This window comes from Phaethon aethereus, assembly GCF_964289735.1.
Source record: "Phaethon aethereus genome assembly, chromosome: 6".
Classification (NCBI taxonomy): domain Eukaryota; kingdom Metazoa; phylum Chordata; class Aves; order Phaethontiformes; family Phaethontidae; genus Phaethon; species Phaethon aethereus.
In genome coordinates this window covers 21,316,307-21,340,373 of record NC_138580.1, presented here as the reverse complement: position 1 = coordinate 21,340,373, position 24,067 = coordinate 21,316,307, and the positions used below count along the sequence as shown (strand labels likewise).

The window sequence follows — 24,067 nt, the reverse complement described above, 5'->3', positions numbered from 1 at the left end:
ATGGAAGAAAAGAAGGAAGAAAATATATGCAGAAAGATACTATAAGGTTATGCCTTTGCTATCAAAAATTGTGTCCTCACAACACTAGCCATCTTTTGGAGTAGCTAACAATCTGACCCAGCTTTAATCAAGAAAATGCTGGACTCTAACCTATGTTGTCTGCATTTAGCAACCTGTATGGCTTTTTGAGGTTACTGTCTAACTCTGCAGAATCTTAGTTTTCATTTTTATAGTTTTTAAATAAGTTTCTAGCTTTCATGTTGGTATAAGACATCTCAATGATAGAAATCATTAACATGATGCAGTGGTATTGACATGTTCCTGCACAGGGTCTAAAACAATAATTCAAGCATTGTGAACTGCCTCTCCCAGCTAATACAGCATCTCACCTGTGTGACATAATGCTGACAATTTAGCTTTCACTATGATTAATTATTCACTTTACTCTCACATTAGGAAAGAGCAGAGAGGAACCAGCAGTACTAAAGAAATAAACTACTGAAGACAATTTGATTTTGACAACAAAATTGGATTGTAATACAAAGATTTTAAGTACTTATTTTCTCTGTCTTATTTTTAAATTCACTGGCCTAGAATGCTCCTTGGGGTTGGGAAGGGGCAGAATGCTTTATTACACATATTCAGGAGAAACAAGACATCAACAAAACTCTTTCCAAGTTGTCTGCAAGTCTTCTTCCAGTAGTAACCTAGTCTATTCTGAGACAGGCATAACACCAGGTATGTTTTTTCCTGGCTTTGTGGCCACAATCACCACCCTTCAGCTACTTGCAGTCATATATATTTCAGTGTCCCGGCTGTGCGTAGCTTATTCCATCTTCTCTTCATTGAAAAGCAACAAATATTTCTTATGTGAAGACTTAGATTCTTCAATTATTGGATTGTTCTGGGAGGCAGATTGGGAGAAATTTGCCAATTGTTCCCATACTTCCAAAGGAAAAATGAATCTAGACTACCGTGGACAAACCTAGCTCTCAAGGGAGGACAAGCCAGTTGTTTCTGCAGTATCTACAACATAGAGATTTTGCACTGATATCAAAGGCTTGCCTATTGGATGGATTTTTTTGTGTAAGTAGAATGTTAGTGACAACATCACTTATTTTTTCTGTATTACTACAAAGCTTGTAAAAGCATGAAGAGATTTTTTGTTTCACAAACCAGAAAAAAATGGGGCACTTCTGTCATTTCATAAAACAGACACTTGACCCTCCACCTCTAGGGTTTGGTAAGAAGTTCCTAGTAGTGATTTTGCAGTTATGGAATAATAAAAGCCCTTGCACAGAGAAGGCATAATATCAGGTTGATTTTCAGCTAATGCTTTAAAATACGCAGAATCTAAGTTTTTTTCACCTTCAAGAACACAAGAAAGGCCATAATTCATAAGTCTGAGATTCTTACATCATTTTCTCAATCAAAGAAGATATTTATAAGGTGATTTCTATTTGATATATAAAGTACTTTTGATGAGAATCTAGAGCAGGATTCTAAAGCCATCATGTTCACAAGAAACATGAGAAATGAATAGGTATGTCATAACCGTAGATTTCCCTACCTTTCCTAATCAACTTGTAGTAATAGTAAAGATCAATAAATACTAAGAATTAATTAGACATATCCATTACTATGTCAGAAACAAAGAAAAAGCTATTGAAACTTGAGTATTTCACCCAAAATAAGGTATTAAGCCTGAAAAATAGGAATAGTCATGGTTGCAAGTGGATATGCTTTCTGTGCACCCAGTGTAAACATTAATGGCCCTTTTTTAACATATTAATGATTAGTTGAAAATCATGATGATGATTTGGTCTGACGTCATTTGGTTCTCCACCTTAACAAACTCAGCCACAAACTTTTGTTTAGGTTGTGATGGATCTGAGAAAATAACCCCGCAGAGGTCAATGTCATTTTTCTAATGACAAACTCAGTGATAAGTTTCAATGCATGAATTACAGACACAAGGTCCCTTTTTCAGGAAGCTAGAAACTAACTCCAGAAAGCTGTCTCTTACAGTCCAGTATTGTTTCCATTCTCCAATCTACTCTCTGACTCTTTGAGCCAGTCAAAGAATAATACTGTAAATCCCTTCAGCTTTTCTAGTTCATAGGTAATACAACATAAATCTATTTTATGCATCACTGAGGTTTTCTATCTGGAGTGAATACTACTGGAAGTAGTACCATTTTCATGGCAAAAAAAAAATCCAAATGAAAACAAGCCAAAAGAACTCCAGATCATGGACCTGAAGACCTTATTCTGGGAAAGACATAAATGAGTCCCATGAACAATTTTTGGTTTGAATCATGAAAAGCTTTTTCTGGTAGTATATAGCTCTGTTCATCGCAGAAGAAAACTCTCTTTTTTAAGAGTAATATAGAAAAGTAACATAGATATGCCACACAGAAATACTCAAAAGGATCATTTCAGAAAGAAATATTCTGGGCTCAAAAAATATATTGGAAATGTGTGTCAGTGGCTTTTTAAGCAAAAAAACCCCTCTCTGAGAAGCTCTTTCTTGAGTTTCCTTGGTGGTGATAGGGAATGAATTTCTGGAATGAGGGACTTACTTAAGAAAAGAACTAATTTTTGGTTTCCATATTGTATTTGGGGGGAGGGGGAGGAGGGGTGTGTGTGGAAAATCTTTAGTACTGGTACAGCGATGTTATAATTATTTCTGCGCCAGGCTAACAATATATGCTATTGATACAACCAAGTTTTATAAACTTTGTTGATCAGAGACTGTTTTCCAAAATGCTTACATAATTTGAAGTTGGAGTGTAAATATTCATGCCATCGGTCATATAAGTACATATCCTCTCCATAAGAATTTTTTTCTTCTATGGTCCAGCATAGCTCATGTTGGTCTATGTGGATCTGCAAACTTCTTTTTTCATTTCTTGGTCTGAACCTGTTGAGTATTTCTCTGTCCTTAAAGAAAAGCAACAAAGCAGAGACATATCTGCTGGAGAAATTCCTTTCACAATTTTCATGCATCAAACGAGTGAAGAAGAAGAGGTTTGTGTACACACAGAGATGTAGCATCTGCCCTGATAATTTTATGGCCTTATGCCTTTTTAACTTGAACCTAGTGTTTGGATTCGTTGGTAAGTAAATCTCCTGGAAACCTGCTTTTATCCTGCTGGTAGGTGTATACGCTGCTTACCAGGACAAAATGCGGCAAACAAGTGGCTCTCAAAGCACAATGTTATATTATTCTGCTGCTACTAATATAAATAAGAAAACACATCTTGCTGAGTGTAGGGTAAGAAAATCAGAAGCTGAATTTTAGGGCTACAAGATTAGGATGGCTTCAAAGTTCCAGCAGGTTAGTATTTTAAAAGCAAGATGCTACTGTATCTCCAAAAGGGAATGTGATTCTTCCTGGTGGTTGTTTCTGGTAAATAAGTGGAGTGGTGAAATTCAAGCATTACCTATAACTTCATTAGAAATTATTCATCAGGGGAAGAAGTCAACATACTTTTAATAATAGCAAAGTAGATTGGGGGATTTTTGTTTTGTTGGTTTTTCTAACTACATTTGGATCTGCATTTGAATATATGTCTTTCAAATTTCCTTGGGGTATAAAACATTTGGAACAGTTGCTGATTTCAGTTATACTGCTGTAATCGCTTAAATCAATTAATTACTCCTGATTTAGTGTCACTGAGAATATACAATACATTTTTATATTTTAATATACAAAAAGGAAACTAAGAATTTGATCTCTTAGTCATATCTCTGTGTTATTTTCTGTTCATTATGCACAAATTCCCAAATGATACCGTATTTCTGTTAAAGAAAATGTGTTGCAGATAAATTTAAGCCTAACATAAGCAGGCCTAAGCTTCTACTGAATGCAGTAGAAATAACACTTAGTAAATGTGATACCTTTAACTGCACCTCCAGTTCCATTATTTGCTATTGTTCTGGCAACATATTTAAAAACTACCATTTCTCCTACCGAACTGATGCTTCTGCTTTGGGAATTAAGAATCTGTTTTCTCACAGCTAAGTTCTTAACTAGTGTAAATGGTTTTGCATAATGATTACATTCACTGATTCCGCCAATTTTCAGGAGAGATTTAGAATAAAACAAAACATATGATGAGAAAGCATAGTTTATTATTTTTAATCAGGTTTTGGGGTTGTTTTTTTCTAAATTTCTTCAATAATGGTAATATCTTATGGTTTTGTGAAACTCATTGGGGAAAATACATATTTTAATTTAGATATTTTGAACTGCAAGATAGTAATATGTTATATTTATATTTTTCTACCCCCACACTCTTTTCAAGTTGCCTTTTTAGTAATAATAATAAGCACACAACAGCTCAGTTCTTCATATCTACACCAATGAATTTACAAACGACAATAATTCCACTTTGCCTGGAGGATGACACGCAAGGATCGTCATGTGCCTGAATCTGAGGCAACTGCACACACTTTGCAGAAGAGCCACTCCATCATTTGCATCATCTTTCTGATGTAAAAGTACGCCCATTATTTGCATTTAGTGTTTCGGGTTAAAGTGCTGATTTCAACCTAAGTTATGACATTCCAAAAAATGCAAATAATGTACCAAGACAGAAACAAAAGCAGCACCTGTAACACATGAAGTAATCACCCTGCTCTATTTAGACTTGTTTAGACTTTAAATTATTCAGCTGAGACTTCTACTCGTTTCAGATTTATTGTTGATTTATTGGTCTTCTGATACTACACTTTGATTTCACCATCGTACTGTAAGTTGCCTGAACTTTGATTTTCTGTTGGCCCCAAGATGTGAAAGTTGTTGTATACTGAATTTGCATCTCAGGATAATCATGCACTTTTTAGTATTCCACTGTTTCAAAAGTGTAAGGGACCTCTTTTCCTTTAAGAAAATAATTCCTTCTCATTTTAAGTTCACTTCGGGATGATGCCAGCTTCTTTGTATGCTGTATAAGCAAGCCTTTATGAAACATCTACTAGAAATGAAACCTCAAGATGATGGAGATACAGAAGTAACCATGGATGAAGAGTGTTCCATTCCTGACTTGTTTCTGCAACTGCTCTCTATGGCAAGGAATATGAAGGAACCAATGGTCTGCAGCCTTGTTTAGCAAAATTATAAGGGCATTAAATGACAGAGAACTCTCTCATTTCTTTGTTTTATTCTGGGAACAACTGGACTAAAAACTGAGAGATTTCTACTTGGAGATGTTGCCTAGTCAAAAGAGAATGAATTGCTACAATGGAGTAAATTACTTTCTGTTTTGAACACAGATGAAGCAACCTACACCTCACTGTCAAATATAAAAAATTACAGATTTTGGGCTGAGGAAATAGCTATAAAAGTTCACTAAATGCTGCCACCTACGAGGCATGTTAAATCTTCAATGCACATAAAGAACATCCTTTTCTTACCAGTTTATCTCAGAACATATCTGAGGGATCTAGGCTCTGTAAAACACAATACAATATATTTAAAGTGAAAATAGAATTACTAAATCAGGTACAGTCTTTCAAAGTAGAGAAAAATCAAAATTCTCACTGATAGGAAAATACCTTTTCTGAGCTGATCAAATTTTTTGTTCCCTTTGGTTGCCACCTTTCTGACTGATTAGAGAGGGAGGGACTACACATCAGTCTTCACTGGTGGCAACTCGGTTACATCAAGGCTATTTCTCGGATGTACATAGCCTTTGCAGTTGACATGACTGGATGAACATTTAGTCCACTAAAATGATCCTGCATTCTATCATTTGTGATGATTATTTAGAAATAAGTTAATTATGCTTACTGCTTCAAACGTTCATATAGAGACAAAATAGGGGGATACGTAGCAGTGTATCTGATGAGCAGCTGTGAAGAAAGCCAAGACAAAATTATCTAGAAATCTCATGCTATGCTAATTATTCCTGGTGCTGTAGTCAGTTGCTGGAAAAAAATATATAAATTGTCTTTGAGCTCTATGCTTAAACAGGTGTGTACTGTTTACAGGCTACATTTAAAGGCTGGATGGATATTATGTATGCAGCTATTGACTCAAGAGATGTAAGTACTGCAAATATTTTAAATTATCTTTTTTTCTTGAGGTCTGTCTATCAATAAGTGTGTATTTATATATCTTCCAAAAGCAATTAATATCCATACAATAGAATGAAAAAATATTAAATTAACTAATATGAGATACTGCTGTAACAAATTGTGGAATACGGAATGCAAACTTCCAGATGCTGACAGTAATAGATGGAATGGACAAAATACGTTGATATAAGAGACAAGAGTATTGTCCAACCACAAAATACTAAGGACGTTTTGCCCAAGGCTGCTGCTTGTTCAGTCGAAATTTTAGGAATGATATTTCACTGTTTTTTTTCTTAGGTGTTAGACCAACCCAAGTATGAAGACAACCTGTACATGTATTTGTATTTTGTCATCTTTATAATTTTTGGGTCTTTTTTCACCCTGAACCTGTTCATTGGTGTCATTATTGATAACTTCAATCAGCAAAAAAAGAAGATAAGTATTATTTCATTTCTCTTCACAATATATTCCAAAATACTGCATTTTTGCAGGTGCATGATATATGGAATGTACACCCAAGGTTTGTTCCAAATTGAAAAAGCTGAAGGATATTAGGATATAAAATCTTACCAAGATGTAGTATGCGTTAACGTCATAAGATTTTCACATTGCAGTGAATGGGACAGACCCTTCTGTTTTCAATGTCCAGTTTAATCTTCCTCAAGTTGTCTGCTTTTCCATGCCTAAGCTTCATGAAATTTCCTTACATGATCAACCCCCTGATTTAGGCCTCTACATTAAAGCACTCATAATTTCTTGATTTTTTTTCTTCTTGATTTGTAGTGATTCTATTAGCACAAAAAAAAAATAGCTACCTGGTTATGAAAAATAAAGCATTATTTCACCACACTACTACAGATGCTGTTTTAATGATCCCAGGTATTCAAGTTCTATTTTATGGCACTGAACCACCTGAAACTATACAGAACAGGAGTGGTTTGTAACTATCTTAGGGCCTTTTTTTATTGTTTCATAGTGCAGATGTAGATAATCTCACTGATATAGAGGGTCTGAGTATCAGATGCTCATCTTTAAAGTTATTTTCTGTAAAAAGATAAGGTAATGAAAGCTAAAGGACAAAAGTAGTTATGAATTACTAGTTTAATTTTACCTTACTGGACTTCATCACTTTCTTCGGGTTTTTGTTACTAATGAGAGATGCTAATTAAGATTTTTGGAAGCTGCACATGCTAGACGCCTTGAGGTATATGGTTAGGGAGCCCGTCCAGTGTACGATGCATGCACTCCCATGTCTTCAAGCTCCCCAACCAGTCATCCACAAAAGGGCTGCATCCAGTCCTATATGTTCATAGACATTCCTGGAATTAGATGACTGAACGTATCTTTTATCCAGGAAAAATTTACTTCAAGAGGTATGTGGAGTCTGATGGATTTTCATTCAAGCTGTTTCTACAAGAAAGCTACTATGGGCAGTGGATTTTGGTTAGGTTGTCATGAAAGACCCATAATTCTCTCTTTGTCTTCACTGTCAGACTCTAAAGGCCAGTTCTGGCTTTTGCTAATCAGAACTTCATTGAACATGGAAGCGAATCAAGATAAAAGACTTAAAAAGGAGCATTTTGCTGTTAACAGTATCGAGTGCTACAATCTTCAGCTCAGTTTCTCCGAAGTCTGTCAATCCATCTTGTCAAAAACCTCGATGATTTTGAGTCCCACCGCTAATGTTGTGATTACTAAACTAGAAATACCTAAAGCACTAACACATTCATGTACTGAAAACCTGACTTTGTCGGCTTCCTTTGTTCCACTAAAATTGCAGTTCAGAAGCGGCAGTACTGAGCAGCCTGAGCTATTTGAGCTTAGATGCTGTTTCTCTTCCCATAAAAGAAAAGAGGTACTGAAAAGGATTACTTGGAGTTCAAGGAAAATAACTGTAGAAAAATGCTGCGTTACTGTTTTTTGTGAGATGCAGACATCTGGATGTCCAGACAACTTCTGGACTAAATGCTTACACTGCAGACAGCTGCATTTGATAGCCAAGAGATTTTCCCGGTTCAGTTGTCTTGATTTTCATGAAATAAATAAATAACACATTTTTCTTTAAGAATTTTTTAAAACTGTACATAAATGTGATTATAACCAATTTTTATTTCATGTTTTTACTTTGGAGGTCAAGACATATTTATGACAGAAGAGCAGAAGAAATACTATAATGCAATGAAAAAACTGGGATCCAAAAAGCCACAAAAACCTATACCAAGACCAGGGGTAAATTTATTTATATACATCAGACCCATAGCTATTTACAAACAGCTCAGTTTTTATTGATAGAGACAGAGCAGAAATATGCCCAGGTGAAAATTATCATTAACTAGTGTATCAGTCAGCAAAAATGGAAAATGAAAATACAGTAAAAAAAAATTTTTCCCTTGCAACCATTTTATGTATGAATATACAAACAAAGGAGGCTGAACTAAGCTCTTGTAGTCACTTTAATTTGACTGCTCTACTTATGATCACTAGTTACATTTTTATTGAAGTCTCATAGGCCTTACTGCATGCCTTTTTCTACTTTCTTCTAACAGGAAAAGAAAAACAATTACAGTTTGTATTGGATGTTTCTTTTTTTCTTCTCTCCTCAGAACAAATTCCAAGGCATGGTCTTTGATTTTGTGACACAGCAAGTATTCGACATCAGCATCATGATTCTTATTTGTCTTAACATGGTTACCATGATGGTAGAAACTGATGACCAGAGTAAAGAAATGGAAAATATCTTATACTGGATAAACCTGGTGTTCATTGTCCTTTTCACTGGAGAATGTGTCCTGAAATTAATTTCACTTCGCCATTACTATTTCACTATAGGCTGGAACATTTTTGATTTTGTAGTTGTCATTCTCTCCATAGTAGGTAAGTCTTGCTTATTAAACTAAAAAGAGGGTAAAATGAATATAAGGTGAACTTTTACTTGAATAGAGCTATATAGTTGGCTTTTGCCATTGCGAGGTTTACGACTAAGTCATGCAACTTTTTATTTTATCTAAGAATTTACCTAATCAAATCATCAAAACTGTTATAATCATTCAACATATAATGCACCTGCAAATATTAAGTATAACCGGTATAACAGAAATTATGCAAGTGGAATTTTTGATTGCTATATAGAGCCACCAATTTTAAAACTATTTTTCTAAATTTCTACTATGGTATGGAGATGAAGTGGTAATGTATTTTGGTTTTATTTTTTTCTGTTTTAGGTATGTTTTTAGCAGAGATGATTGAAAAGTACTTTGTGTCCCCCACACTATTCAGAGTCATCCGACTTGCCAGAATCGGTCGAATCCTGCGTCTCATTAAAGGCGCTAAGGGAATCCGCACTCTGCTTTTTGCTCTGATGATGTCTCTTCCTGCTCTGTTCAACATTGGGCTGCTGCTCTTCCTGGTCATGTTTATCTATGCGATATTTGGCATGTCCAACTTTGCCTATGTTAAGAGGGAAGCCGGTATAGATGACATGTTCAACTTTGAAACGTTTGGCAACAGCATGATCTGCCTGTTTCAGATTACCACGTCTGCTGGCTGGGATGGTTTGCTAGCCCCAATTCTTAACAGTGGGGAGCCAGACTGTGACCCTAACAAAGCTCATCCGGGGAGCTCTGTGAAAGGCGACTGTGGCAACCCTTCCGTTGGGATTTTCTTCTTTGTCAGCTACATTATCATATCGTTTCTGGTGGTGGTGAACATGTACATTGCTGTGATTTTGGAGAACTTCGGTGTTGCTACTGAAGAAAGTGCTGAACCTTTGAGCGAGGATGACTTTGAGATGTTCTATGAAGTCTGGGAGAAGTTTGATCCTGATGCAACACAATTCATGGAATTTGAGAAATTATCTGATTTTGCAGCAGCACTTGAGCCTCCTCTCCATCTACCCAAACCAAACAAAGTTCAGCTTATTGCAATGGATCTGCCCATGGTAAGCGGTGACAGAATTCACTGCCTTGACATCTTGTTTGCTTTCACAAAGCGTGTTTTGGGGGAAAGTGGAGAGATGGACGCCCTCAGAATACAGATGGAAGATCGGTTTATGGCATCCAATCCTTCAAAAGCTTCCTATGAACCAATTACAACCACATTAAAACGAAAACAGGAGGAAGTATCTGCTGTCATTATTCAGCGGGCTTATAGACGTCACCTTTTAAAACGAACAGTAAAACAAGCTTCCTTTATGTATAACAAAAACAAAACTGAAGGAGGGGCTGGTCTGGGTATGAAAGATGAAATCCTTATTGACAAGTTAAATGAAAACTCATTTACAGAGAAAACCGATATAACCGCATCTACAGCAGTTTGTCCACCTTCTTATGATCGTGTAACAAGGTCAGTCAAAGAAAAGCATGAAAAGGAAGATAAAGATGTTCAGAAATAAAAGCAAATAGCAACAAAATCATCTACATGCAAAATAGTTCATAGCCTGTAAGGATCATGTGTTTGTGTTAACAGGACTCCTGCTGGAGGTCTATGCCAAACTGACAATTTTTACAAATATACTGTACATTAAAGGTCAGTGCCTATTAAAAGACAGTGACCCCTCGTCAGTGACTGTGACTGTGATATGAGGAAACAAGCTTGACAGGAGGTTACTGTTCTCACTACCAGCTGACACTGCTGAAGAGGAGAGAAAAAATGGCTACTCAGACTGTAGGGACCGGTTAAAGGTGTGCAAGCCAAGTATTTGTGTGTTTAGCATAAAACAATAGGGTAACTGTATCCACTGTTTGCATTTCAACTGCCACGTACGTCATATTTTTACAAAACCTCTGTTAGTGGATTCATCTTATTTTTATTCATATGTTGTTTATTATATGTGACTATTTTTGTAAATGGGGCTTCTGGGCCACCTCTTTAGAGGTACAAGGGCCAGGTCTTCTATTATACGACTAATACACACACTGAAATGATTTGCATGAAGGCATGCTGCACTTATAGATCATGCATGAAAATAACATTAAGTCACAAAGATTTTTTTAGCACGGTGTTTCTGGAAAGGAATAAGAGATTTTGAGGTGCTTAATTAATGTATTCATGTTGTATCACGTCCAAAGAAGTCTTGGTATGCCTGTAAAGTCCCCTGTAGCTCACAAGAACAGTAGAGACAGATTATTTTTTGCACAGACCATTAAGTTTCAGAAAGTACAAACTTCTTTCTACATCCGGAGTCACAGATTTTGTCTTTGTCAAATGTCTTTCTGCATACAAATACTAAATGAATCTGCCTCAGCCCTCCAAATTGATCAAAAAGAGCCCTTTATAAAGTTGTTCTGTTTTATCCTGCAGTATTGTTTAGCCATTCTTCAGCTCTCAGTAAGGTTGATGTTGTTGTACATGTTAATGAAAAGCCCTCTGCTATGTAAATAGTCATTTTTGACCTGTGGTGCATGTTTGAGCAAACAGATAATGACCTAAGCACATTTATTGCATCAAATATGTACCACAATAAGTGTAGTGTGCAAGCGTTCAACAAGTAAAATTACGTATTATCTACCATTATAGATAGTTTGGATGCTATTAATGCACGTTTGTATTGCCTATGCCGCTGTTCCTTTGACTGTCCAGGATTCTTAAATATGGGAAGCCATACACCAGAGCTAAATGAAATAAACTACTCAACTACTCAAGACCTCATTCCTCCATACCGTTTAGCAATATTTTGCAGCTATTTAGGAGCTTATTTGTTTTACGGTTTTGAATTTTCAGTGAAAAGCATATAGTGTATATCCAAAGTGTACAGACATGTTGAAAACTACTAAACCTGTTGAAAATAATGTTAGAATTTTATAAGCAAATATAAATACTGTAAAAATCATTTTATTTTATTTTTCAGCATTATGTACATAAACAAGAACTGAATTTTATCTTAAGGTTGATGTCACACCATTTGTGTTACTTTCTGACCATAGCACTTTTTCACAGAAGAACTCCAGAGAACAAGATATAACTATGAGAATGGGTAGCTGTAGGTTCTTATTTTTTACAATATTTGCAAACATGTCAATACTTTCTGCAAAATAAGTTCATAATTTGCCTCTAAATATCTACGTTTTTTTGCAGTTGGGAAATGGTGTAAAGTTCAAATTGAATGTCTAAGCAGTGCCTGCATCATAAGTTTTCAGACAGAACCTTTCTTTCACAGAATCCTTAATCTTTTCTCATATTTGCTCACAGAATTTTTTTATTCATGCTGCACAAGAACAGTTCTAAATGTTATCTTGGATCCACAATATTTTTTCACAAAGAGAAAGTAGCAAAATTGTATAATCCAACACATCAGGACATTTTATGTTTCTTACACAGGAAAATTAAATAGAGATTACTTTTATTAAAATTATTTACTAATACCGTATTAGTGAACTGCATGCAGGAAAATGCTACTATTACCCTAACTGATGCTAAACAACGTTATTAATGCGCTGAAATAATAAAGATTAAATTTTTTATTGTATGTTCCTTTTGTCTTTATTATCTGACATTAATAAAAAAAAAGGTGTTTCTAAATCCACAGTATGAGAAGATACTGAAAATCTTTACAGCCAGCTGTACTGTTCTTCCATGTAAGCAAACCCTTGGGTCTTGCTTGTTAGTCACCAACTAGGGATTTCTGATCCGATGCATGTTAGACGCTGAGCATGATGATTCTGCGTGTATCAATCGTACTGCCCTGAGGAACTTCATGAGTTCATGCAGCAGCTCCACGCAGCAGCTCCGTGCAGCTGCAGACTGTCAAATACCAGAGCTGTCCCGAGTGTGTCCCAGGAGGCTCAGAGCATTTCCATGAGTTTACAAAGAGAAGGTGAGGATTTAAAATAGTACTAGATACATGACATTCCCAACTTGGATTATGAGAACCAGTTTATTCTTGCTAGTCTCCGTCCACAAATAGGCTACAGAACTTCTTGTATTCAAGTGCATTTCCGAAAAAGGTGAATTGGCACCAGAGTGAATAACCGCTGGTCTTTTCCTCAGGAATTTTTAAGAATCTCTCTGGAAGCACCACACTCCTAGAAGCTATCATCTGTGGACACTGACATGGAAAAATGCCAATGCAGCTGGGAAGTGGGCCTGTCAGTCCTTATCATTTGCTTCAGTAAATTTCTGAAAATGTTCATTTTATATGCTTACATAATTTTATCTTGCATTCCCTTACAACTTCCAATGAAAAAACTCAGAGGTGAATAATGAACTTAGTAAAAAAACAGTTTATGAGCAATTGTATCCTGTATGCCTGCTCAGTTGCTAATGCAGAAATAAAATTTCATCTCATCTTCCCTGAAATTCATCACAAATCTTTTGAGGGAGGAAAATGCTTTTCCTTCAAATTATTCTGAAATACATTATGAAAAAAAGTCTAAAACCTTGATAGAAAAGTGTAAGCATCAAAATGAAAAGATAAGTACTTTCAGATTAGTATGTAGACAAAATATGTCTTAAAATGTTGCCTTAAAAAGGATGTAAATTATCCACAGACTGACAGGAATAATAGACTGCTTCAAAAGTAAGGTAGTAAATTGAAAATTTTTTAATATTCTATACACAGTTTTTCAAAGTTTGCTGTTCTCAAGGAAATAGCTTTTAAGATAAATGACAACTACGCCACTGTCGCTGCACGTCACAGGTCATAGCCATGCAAAAATACTTGTTTCTCACACCTATTTTAGATTTTCAACCTTACAAAAGCCAAAATGTTACTTCAGAACAAGTAGAACATCACTTAAACATAACAGGAAGTTTTGAGGATCATCTTGGCTAACAAGGAAAAACAAATATGCCTACATAGCACTTCTTTGGCACCTTCCTGACGCTGGGGATGAGAAGTGTGTAATGGAGTAGTGCCATGTGTGATGAATTTGGTAGGAAAGCTTGCTCTGAGCGCTTTCCGCTAGAAGAAGTGGCTTCCCCTACTAATTCAGCGCAAGAGGGGTTCACCTCCTTGCACTACATGGCGTCACTGACGGTTTTCATGTTGGACAGACACCACAACTGTCCTTGTTGAATGTTCTCTAGCAACGGTTGCTTGTTTCTGGCGTCTAAAGACAATGAATGAGGACACTTTCACCTCCAGGGGAAAGCCTGAATTTTGCTAGTCTTTGCAACTCTCTAATTCCCTGGGGGAAAATAGAAAAAAAGAAAAAGAAAAGAGAGAGATAAAAAAGAACTTTCTGTATTTGATTTTACCCCATTTTTACTTCGTTTCTACAGAGAAGCTTCACATAACTTGGAGGTGCTCGGTATTGAGATACATTATGAAACAGATGCAGTGTGGGCCACATAGTCGTATGTCCAGCCAAAAAAAGCAAGAAAAAAGCCACATTCTGGCCGCTTTCCACTCAGCATTCAGGCAGCGACAGACTAACCGCCCGTCCCGGCCGACAGGCGGCGCCGCACGCCCCAACGAGCACCGCCCGCCAACGTGTGTTCAAATCCCACCCCCTCCGCCTCGCACCCAATGGTACGGGACCGCCCCTCCGGCTGGTCCCGCCCCCATGTCCCGAGAGCCCAATGGGCCTCCGGACACGTTCCGGCGTTGTCCACAAGTTTTTCTTCCCGTGTCTCTCCCGCCTCCTTTCCCTCCAAGCCAATAGAAGTGGGCGCTTCTGCTAGCCAGCCAACGGCAGCGTGCCCCCGCCCTTCCGGTGGGCCCCCTCAGCGACGCTGGGTAGCAACCATGGACGCTGAGGTGCAACAGGTGGGCGCTGCCGCTGGACGCCGTCCCGTCCTGGGCGTCTCCGCGGGCGTGGGGCTGCGCAGGGGCTGGGGCCGGCGGAGCGGGGATGGGCGGCGAGCCGTGGGAGGGGGCGGCGGCGGCGGAGCCTCGGCAGGAGGGCGAACAGCCAGACGGGGCTGGGCCGGGGGGGCCGGCGCCGTGTCGTCCTGTCCCGGGGTGAATTTTTTGCACGAGTGAACCGAGGACGGCTCTTCTGCAGGCCCTGCTCAATTATTACTGTCAAGAAGGCTACTTCCACCATGTCCGGGCTGTGGCGGATGAGGCGCTGGGGCGGCTGGGCAGCGATCCGGTGATCCTTTTCTACCGGGCCTACGGCGCCCTGAGAGCAGGTAATGTGAGGCTGTGGAGCTGGGTGTTGTGTCCTGTTCCTCCGCCACCCTCCCAAAATTCTGCTCTTCCTTGTGCCACAAAATTCGGTCGTTAGCGTACTACACAGAAGGAAAGCACTGTTAACGGACTCTGAATGTTTTTCATGTTAAGACGAGCCAGTGTTTCGTGATCTATCACCCCCACTTCCCCACCCCCAGCTTGAATGAAACTGATGGAGACCACATAGTGCTGAAGTGAGAAACAATTTTTTTTAGATTTTTTTTTTTTAATGGTTACATGGACGTGGGTCAAGTAAATGTGTTCCTTGGAGGGAATTTGAGCCCTGCTGAAAAGCCCATTGCATTGTATCACAAAGATTAATTCGCTTGTTTGAACTAATATCATTTCCCTTCAATGCAGCTGTATCTAACTTTGTTGTATCCATCTGCTTCAGACAGCTAATACCTATTGGGAGAATCTTTCTGTACATTAAACTGCTCTGAGAAATTTATTTAGCTAAATCCGTATTTCAAGGATGTCACAGAATACTAGCAAGTAACCCACAGTGGGGGAAGGCTGTGACAGGGGGGTGGGAAGGATTCAAAAGACTTTGAGATGGTGTATCTGTTCCTGAACTCCCTGACTTTTTTTTGTTTGTTTTACAGTCGTATGTACCTGTTTTTCAAGATGTTGCCTCTTTTATTTACGTTCAAAAGATTCACACAAACAAGGCGAAAGTCCTAACTATCTAAAGAAACAGGAGCAAAAAGAGCTGCTCAATGCCTTGCATAAAACAAATAATAAAGATTATTTTCATCTTTATGGCAGTTGGCAGAACTAGCACATAATTCCTTTGTGTTTGTTAACTCCTTTCAAGTTCTCTGCATTGAGATGCTTTTTTCTTTCTTGTGTCTGCATGAAAGTCTTGCACAAACAAGTAAAAATGCCTGTGTGAATAATGAAGAAGGTGTTATCAAAAATGCAGAATAAAAAACTGAGGGAAAAATTAAGTCAGATTGAGGGTTTGATGCTGATATTCTCTGAAAAATCTTACGGCCTGTTCTGCGCTTCTTTTTGCTAGGTGACATCCAAGAGGGTATTCGACAGTTGGAGTTTATTAAAAACAAACAGGAGGTGTCACTTTGTACAACGATGGCTCTGATTTATGCCCATAAAAAGAGCCCTAATCCAGGTATGCTCATTAAGATAATACTGCTTCACATTTTAAACAGCTGTGTGTGATGATCTGAGAGTTGTAGACTAATTCTACCTAACTTAAAAAGATATACTCCAGCTTTGCATTTGACATAGTATCTACTGAATACTATGTATACTAGTACTGAATTGAGTGACACTTATCAAGATTGTAAACAGAAACACCAAAACACAAAACTGACGAGGAAGACTGAATGTTAAAATAAAACAGTACAAAAAAAAAAAATCTGATTTATCTACCATGATGAAAAACCTTTTATGGAAAATAAAAAATTGAATCAAGCTTCTTGTGATTATTGTTCACTCTTGTCTAATATTGGTATTTTTGAGCAGAACTGCAATTTAAGAAGTCATTGAAGCCCCACCATTTCTATCTTTCAAGTCACCTTGACCTTACAAGTGGGGAAAAGAATTATGTGAACGTTGGTATTCCTTTCTGCAATCCAAAAACTGGGGTTATTTTGCTAAGAGGTATATTCTCAAAACCACAGTTGGTTTATCAGATAAACTGAGTTGTCATTAAACTGTTGCACTGGTGTCTTCCTGACTGTGCAGATTTATAACTGTTACTGACAATTTTGTTAAGCAGTATGATGTGAAACAGCTCTGACTAATGACATCACTTTTATGAGTCCCTGAGGATTAATACCGTAGGGCAAAATTATCAAGCATTTCAAGACCCTCTGAGAAAGTCATGGCAGAAAGGGTTGGACGTTTGATTTCTAAGGGCTCCTAAAAAAGGACCAGAAATTAATGTGGGTGAAAGAAAATATTTGGCAGAAAGTCCCACACACCAAATGAAACTTCTGTGTGGGAGATAAAAACCTGATAAAAGCAACTGACAATAACAGTGAGGATGTAAGAAAATAAGCTTTAGTGTAAAGAAACACATCACACATTTTCCAGAGCGGAGCTAAATCATCCTGTGTTCAGCATTTTAGGGCTTCTCTACAGTTAACTGCTTACTTTATTTGGCAGATAGTGGTATAAATGTGAACTTTATTGTCAAGTTTCTGTTTATCTGGCGGAAGTCTCAGCTACAAATCTAAGGTTTAACAAATAGCGGGGTTCTTGCACAAATTACCATGTTGATGGGAACCCTCTTCTGTCTTTTATGTCTGTACCTGATTACTATTTTTAATTGGGAGGGATTGTCTATGCATTTATCAATATATAATACAGAAAACAATGTTTGCTTTGGAAGCCCTTGGCTTATGTGCTGCTCTTTTGTAATATTTTGAGATGCTATCAACAAAAGCTCTGATCAAAACCTTTTCAGATCAAGATGCTATTCTAGTGTTGGATGCAAAAATGAAGGAGCAACGTAAAACAGCAGGACAGCAGGCTCTGTACTTCGCTGGCTTATTTTTGTGGCATCTTGGTCGTGAGGACAAAGCCCGTGAATATGTTGATAGAGTGATTAAAGTTTCTGGTGGTGGTAAAGAGGTAACTTGTTTTTCCTAAGTAAGAAAGATAGTAATAGGACCATGTATACTGTGAAGCTAGACTTACTGCCCCTGTTTGTAGGTTTCCTTTAACTGTTTTGTGTTCTAACAATTTCTTTCTCAATGTTATAAATTCATTTGACGGGGCCGAGTAGAATTCCCATAATGATTTTTTTCATCAGCTAAGTATTCATTTTCACCTAAGAAATGAGACCTGCATTGACCAATGGAAATAATATGTAGTTATGCCAATTTTGCTACTTGATACTGAATGTCATAATTCCTAGCAAAAAAAATCTAAGCATCATAGTCTCACTAGAGGGAGACATCTGTTTTGAATCTGAAGATTCAGAAATACCCAGAGGATCAGGGATTTAAATTCTCAGCAGTTGTTAAAAGCAAAATTTGCTTAGGGTTTCATTGAATGTAAATTATTTTAAAAATCTGTATACGTGTTGTACGTACCGATGTCTTCTGCATCAAAATTAACTAGAATCTTTAATCCTTAAAGAGGTTTGTGAAAACTTACTGTGTTTTTTTCTAAAGGAGGTATCGGCTTGAATTCAGAGAGAGAAAAAAAAAAAGAAACTTTTTTTTAGTTGCATGCCTTCAAGGCAGAGCTGTTAAAATTGAATGCATAATTGTTCTCTTATGACGCTAGTGTTAAACACAGGTGTTGTTTCTGAATGTTCCTCCATGTGGTTCAATGCACTGCTCAATTTGTAATCCACACTTTCACGGTTTGTACGATATTATGTGAGTTTGAAATCTGCAACTACTGTAAACATTAGTTTCTGAAATTACATCATGAATTTAAGTAATGGCTAACTCTTGAACTAATACCACTGATTATTAATTAACATTGATAGTTATTTTTAATTACTGGCTAGTTTTTACTAATGAAGAAATAATGAAGACAATACAAAGTTAGGTGTACTTCTGATTTTTTTGGGAGGTGGTTAGGGGTGCTTAAACTTAGTGAAATATGTTCATTTTGATAAGATACTTTATGTACTCCTTATACAGAAGTAAAATACCTCCCTCCTTTTTTTTTTTTCCTTGCTTGAGTATATGAATTTCAGGCAGTTTCTGTTGCATAACAAAATCATGACCCTGATTGTTAGCAGATATAAATATGGCTCTTCTACTAACCTTTGAGTTTTAAATACATGACTCACTTCTTTAATTTCATGTTACAAAAGAGCTAGTGATATTTTATAGTTTAAATTTTTGTTTTGATGGCAATTTTAATTTGGTTAAATAATCCAGCACTTCAAAATAGATTTGATTTACTTAAGCTATAATTAAATGTTTGTAACACATAAGAAATAAAATTAATTTATTACAAGTAGTAATTCCTTCAATGAAAAGACACGTCACCTTTAAAAAGTTCTAAGTACTATGGTTTTTGTTATTATACTGTTGGGGATTTGGGAAATGTCAGATCTTTGTCCTTTGCCCACGGACTTTTCTTTTTAATCAGACAGTAGAAGAAAGAAAACAAGTTTCTCTGTTTTTCAGCACCCCATATGTGTCTCGGTGGCTCACATAAACAAAATATTAAGAAAATATTCTGCAGAAATATTTGCAGAAAATATTCTTACTGTCTTATGTGATCACTTCTGTGAGGTTTTGTTCTGTCTGCTGAGTGTGTTAGACTAGTTCAGTGCCATTGTTGGGTTTTTACATCCTGTAAGTAAATAAACTGTTGGATTAATTTAATTCTGGAATGAATTACTAATAATTTAGGTTATGCTGTAGACTGGTTGTAATTTCAAATATATATTTTAAATAGTTTAAAAATAGATACTTTAACTCCTGTTTTATTTTTAGGTTATTTCTATGTATTCCTCTATCTAGAATACGTTTTTTGCTACCTAGTTAGTGAGGAATTCCAATTTATACTTTGTTTACAGGGGTTGATTTTGAAAGCATGGCTTGATCTCACCTCTGGGAAAGAAACTCACATTAAAAAAGCTGTGAAGTACTTTGATGAAGCACTGCAGGAAGGCAATGATGTTTTTGCTCTGCTTGGTAAAGTAAGTTTACTACATGATTTTAACGCTTACTAAATGTCATATTAATCTTGCGGAGTGATTAGAGAGATGCTGAGAAGACTTGTGTATGATAAGTGAGCTTGTCCAAGGAGTAGAAATATAGCTCAGTCAGACTCTTTTTTCTTCAGAGAAAAAGACCGGGTTTTAGCAGGAATCATGTTTGAATTCCTTTATGAAATTATTTAAGGACTATAGAACAGTTATTACACAAATTGATACTAGCACCATAAAAATATACTGACATTTTGGTTTCCTGTGGTAGACAGCCCATTTTAAGTAGTTTGTAGTTAATGAGTAGCCGAGGTTTGTGAAAATTCTCACTTTCTTTGTAGATTAAGACAAAGGGTCATGCCTGTGTTGCAGTAATGGCAGACTGTGTCCATTAACATATACATAATAATGAGTTTATGGGGAATTCTTGTTGTATTATTACATTTCTCTAATATTAAGCATTGTTACAGTGGGATATTGCTTCATTAAATACTATTTCCACTTTTTTTTTTTTTTTAATGAACTGGAGTTGGTAACTATTTCGTCCCACATGTCTGTTTCTTTTAAGTATGTTAAAATGATGTGCCTTTTTATTTTCTTTTTTTTTTCTTGGAATAAAATTAGCTACTACTGATGATACTTTAGGGTCCACTAGACACCAATGTAAAAAAGAAAGGTATAGATTAAATATAGATTAAATACAATCAGCCTAAATGTTTATTGAGGTTATGATTTTACTGTGTACACAAGAAAAATTGTTTTTATTCATAAATTTATGTGTAAGAAATGATGCGGTTTCAAATCACCTGAAAATGTAAAAGTATGTGTGATTTCTTCCTTTTTGCAAGAGACACCCATCCGCATTACAGAATTGCTGTGTGCCATGGCAAAAAAAGTAGTAGTTAAACACTGTAGTGTGATCATCTATGTACATGGTTAACACTCTCTTTTTAATCATCATTAGTCTGTTTCAAGTGTTTGTTTTGATTATATTTCATTAAGGGAGTGGCATGAATTGTTTTCTTTACATATTTGTCTGCTTCAGTGTATACTACTTGTTTATATCACAGACATTGTTACTCATTAATATAATGTTTAATATTCTAAAGCTGAATGCAGAAAAATTCAATGAAAATAAGGAGACACATTCAGCAGAATGTGCACAACAGTATTTGGTGAGGCATGTGTGCTTGGCTGTATGTGGACTGTTGAGTGCTATTACTAGTATATCTCAAATTTAGTTACTGCAATTAGATTTTGGACAGACAGCTATCTTGCTATGGCTTAATAAATTAACTCTCAGAAACTACTATGTTTGCACCATTTGTATCTCAAAAATATGAAATAAAATGGCATGCACACAGTCACCTGGGGTATATAGTAACTACATTTTAAGCATGAAAGCAAAATAGAGGATTTAAGCCCTAAATTGATTTCTACTCAAATTCATTTAACACTGTGATGCTTGGTACTTCCAAAGTAGTTTTATATTTGGAGTACCCTGTAAAGTGCTTAACAACTAAAAAATTATTAATTCTGGCAACGACAGTGACCTACTGAGTGTCGGTTTTCAGATGGTACGTACCTCAGGGCTTGAAAAAATGTTTAATCTGTGGCTTGTGTTCAATATCCTAAAATTGTGAGATGCTTTATACATACAAAATTATTTGAAGCCTAATAAGACGTTTTTACTTTTCAACTACATCTCACTTTTTTCCTTGCTTGTAACTGACTAGTAACTTGTAAATGCTGAACTACAATTACCTTTGTTGTAGAGTGCTTACCGCACACCAGGTTTTACATGTCACCTTTTGCTATTTGATTGTTGCAGTACCTCTCGTTGTGGTTGATGGTGAAGTAAAACTATTACTTAAAGAATTAGTTTTCTCTCACTAGCTTTTTATCCTGCTTTATGTATGAAAGAACTTCTGAATCTTCTCACTTATGTGAGTGTGCAGGCTCTTGATATGACTTCTCTTCCTTCCATTAGGCACAGTATTTTGAAGTCCGACAGAATTATTCAGGAGCTCTGGAAACTGTGAACCAGATAATTGCAAACTTTCCAAGCTTCATTCCTGCTTTCATAAAGAAAATGAAGCTACAACTAGCCTTGCAGGACTGGGAACAGGCAGTTGAAACGGCACATAGGTTGAGTATTGAAGTAGTACGCCACTAATTGTGTTCTTGCCATGTTTACAATGTAAGAAAACACTTTGAAACAAAAGTAGATAGATTGCCATTACTTTTTAATGAATTTGAATTAGTTAAATCAGGGTTGTTTTAAAATAATTTAAATGAAATTAAGTTTTATTAAAACCTAGCCTTGCAATTCTGTGAAGATACTACATCCGTGTAGTGATGTAGTATCTTCACAGATACGTGATATATTGATATCTTCACAATACGTGAATCCATTTTGGATCGAAGAGGACCTTTTTTGAGATAGGCATGAAATAACAAAGCTGTGCTTTCAGTTGAGAGCTGTGACTTAAAGTGACTGTGCAATACAAGTGATTTTATTCCCATTTTGGGATCAAACAGATGATTGAGCAAAGGTTTTGTTTTGGTTTCTTTACATTCACTTTTTGTTTGGCTTTAGACTATTGCAGAAAGATGCCCTCAATTTAGAAGCCATAAGAATGGAGGCCCTGCATTATCTGTGCAGGGAAGGAAATATATCTGAGGTGAGTCTTTTTAGTAGCAGACTGTTGAGCATAACACAGCCTTTGTAGGGAGTAGATCCCACATGCACTATCTTCTTTATGTCTTCTCATATACTTTGTCTGGTCCTGTGCTACACTATTTATCTGCAGGAAGAGGTGTATTCACTTCTTCACGTGTTCTGACTCAAACGGCTACTCTAGCTTATTGTTGGGGTGTATTGTGGATGCCAAGGAGAACATAATTTTTTACCCACATTGTTCCAGAGAATAGGAATCAAGCCAGACAAAAGTTATGTCTGGACATATAATTGAATCATGTTGATTTAACTCATCAAAGCAATCTTTTATTGTTTAAATTCACTTTTTATAAATTCATAAGTTATTGTAAGCCTTTCATTAATTTTAAGTATTTTATTAATTGAAATAAGGGAAATAATGAGGTCTTGCAGTGATAAATTTTTGGAAAGGGGTCATAGTCACTTAATGACAGTCTGCGATGTTGGGTTATATAACAGTGGTTTGTTCACCATTTTTTGATAATTACTGGGGTTTTTTTAGCACTCGGATTCTCTTTAACTTTTCCTTCTACTGTTAAGATCTTCTTCTGCAGAGGGATATATGCATGTAACTTATACATATGGTGCTTGTGCCATTTTTCAGGAAACTTTAAAACACATTATCTAAACTGTCACAAAAAATCATTAAATATTTTTAAATGTCTTTTTCCTCATTATGCAAAAATGCTCGTATAAGTAGAGATTTAGCAAAAAATGTAAAGTGTTTTCAGTGTTTTGTGTGTTTTTTCAAGTTCTAGATTAAAAAGTATTTTAGGTGGGTTACACACTTCTAGTTATTGCAAAGAACTCTACAAGAACACTCGTAGAATCCAATTCAGTAAAGTCCCCCAGGAATAAAACTTGCTGGATGGTCACACTCAGAGTTGCAGTCAACAGCTCGATGTCCAAGTGGAGACCAGTGACAAGTGGCGTTCCTCAGGGGTCTGTATTGGGACTGGTGCCATTTAATACCTTTGTCAGTGACATGGACAGTGGGATTGAGCGCACCCTCAGAAAGGTTGCTGACAACACCAAGCTGTGTGGTGCGATTGACATGCTGGAGAGAAGGGATGCCATCCAGAGAGACCTTAGCAGGCTTGAGAGGGGGGCCCAGGAGGTTCAACAAGGTCAAGTGGAAGGTCCTGCACATGGGTCAGGGCAATCCCAAGCACAAATACAGGGTAGGCAAAGAATGGATTGAGAGCGGCCCTGAGGAGGAGGACTTGCAGGTGTTAGTTGATGAGAAGCTCAACATGACCTGGCAAGGTGCACTTGCAGCCCACAAAGCCAACTGTATCCTGGGCCGTATCAAGAGAGGCGTGGCCAGCAGATCAAGGGAGGTGATTCTGCCCCTCCACTCCGATAAGACCCCACCTGGAGTACTGTGTTCAGCTCTGGGGCCCCCAACATAAGAAGGATATGGACCTGTTGGAGCGGGTCCAGAAGAGGGCCATGAAGATGATCAGAGGGCTGGAGCACCTCTCTTATGAGGACAGGCTGAGAG

The 24,067-nt window shown here is 36.9% G+C and overlaps 2 protein-coding genes across 2 annotated transcripts in view; both read left to right on the top strand.

The window, feature by feature from the left end:
- The window catches only part of LOC309406182 (sodium channel protein type 1 subunit alpha), a gene marked incomplete at both ends in the record, with an annotated part of 67,922 nt that extends 57,448 nt beyond the window's left edge, over positions 1–10,474 (top strand). The window contains 5 exons of the mRNA XM_082001265.1: positions 5,998–6,051; positions 6,382–6,523; positions 8,216–8,313; positions 8,688–8,958; positions 9,306–10,474. Of these exons, the coding sequence (XP_081857391.1) occupies positions 5,998–6,051; positions 6,382–6,523; positions 8,216–8,313; positions 8,688–8,958; positions 9,306–10,474 (1,734 nt within the window). The remainder of the gene's footprint in view (positions 1–5,997; positions 6,052–6,381; positions 6,524–8,215; positions 8,314–8,687; positions 8,959–9,305) is intronic.
- Positions 10,475–13,837: 3,363 nt separating this feature from the next.
- Positions 13,838–24,067, top strand: part of TTC21B (tetratricopeptide repeat domain 21B) — a 46,150-nt gene continuing 35,920 nt past the window's right edge. Inside the window, exons 1-7 of the mRNA XM_082001275.1 lie at positions 13,838–14,788; positions 15,027–15,156; positions 16,218–16,328; positions 17,631–17,797; positions 19,713–19,835; positions 21,835–21,992; positions 22,444–22,528. Coding sequence (XP_081857401.1) covers positions 14,549–14,788; positions 15,027–15,156; positions 16,218–16,328; positions 17,631–17,797; positions 19,713–19,835; positions 21,835–21,992; positions 22,444–22,528 — 1,014 coding nt within the window. The 5' untranslated portion in view covers positions 13,838–14,548. The remainder of the gene's footprint in view (positions 14,789–15,026; positions 15,157–16,217; positions 16,329–17,630; positions 17,798–19,712; positions 19,836–21,834; positions 21,993–22,443; positions 22,529–24,067) is intronic.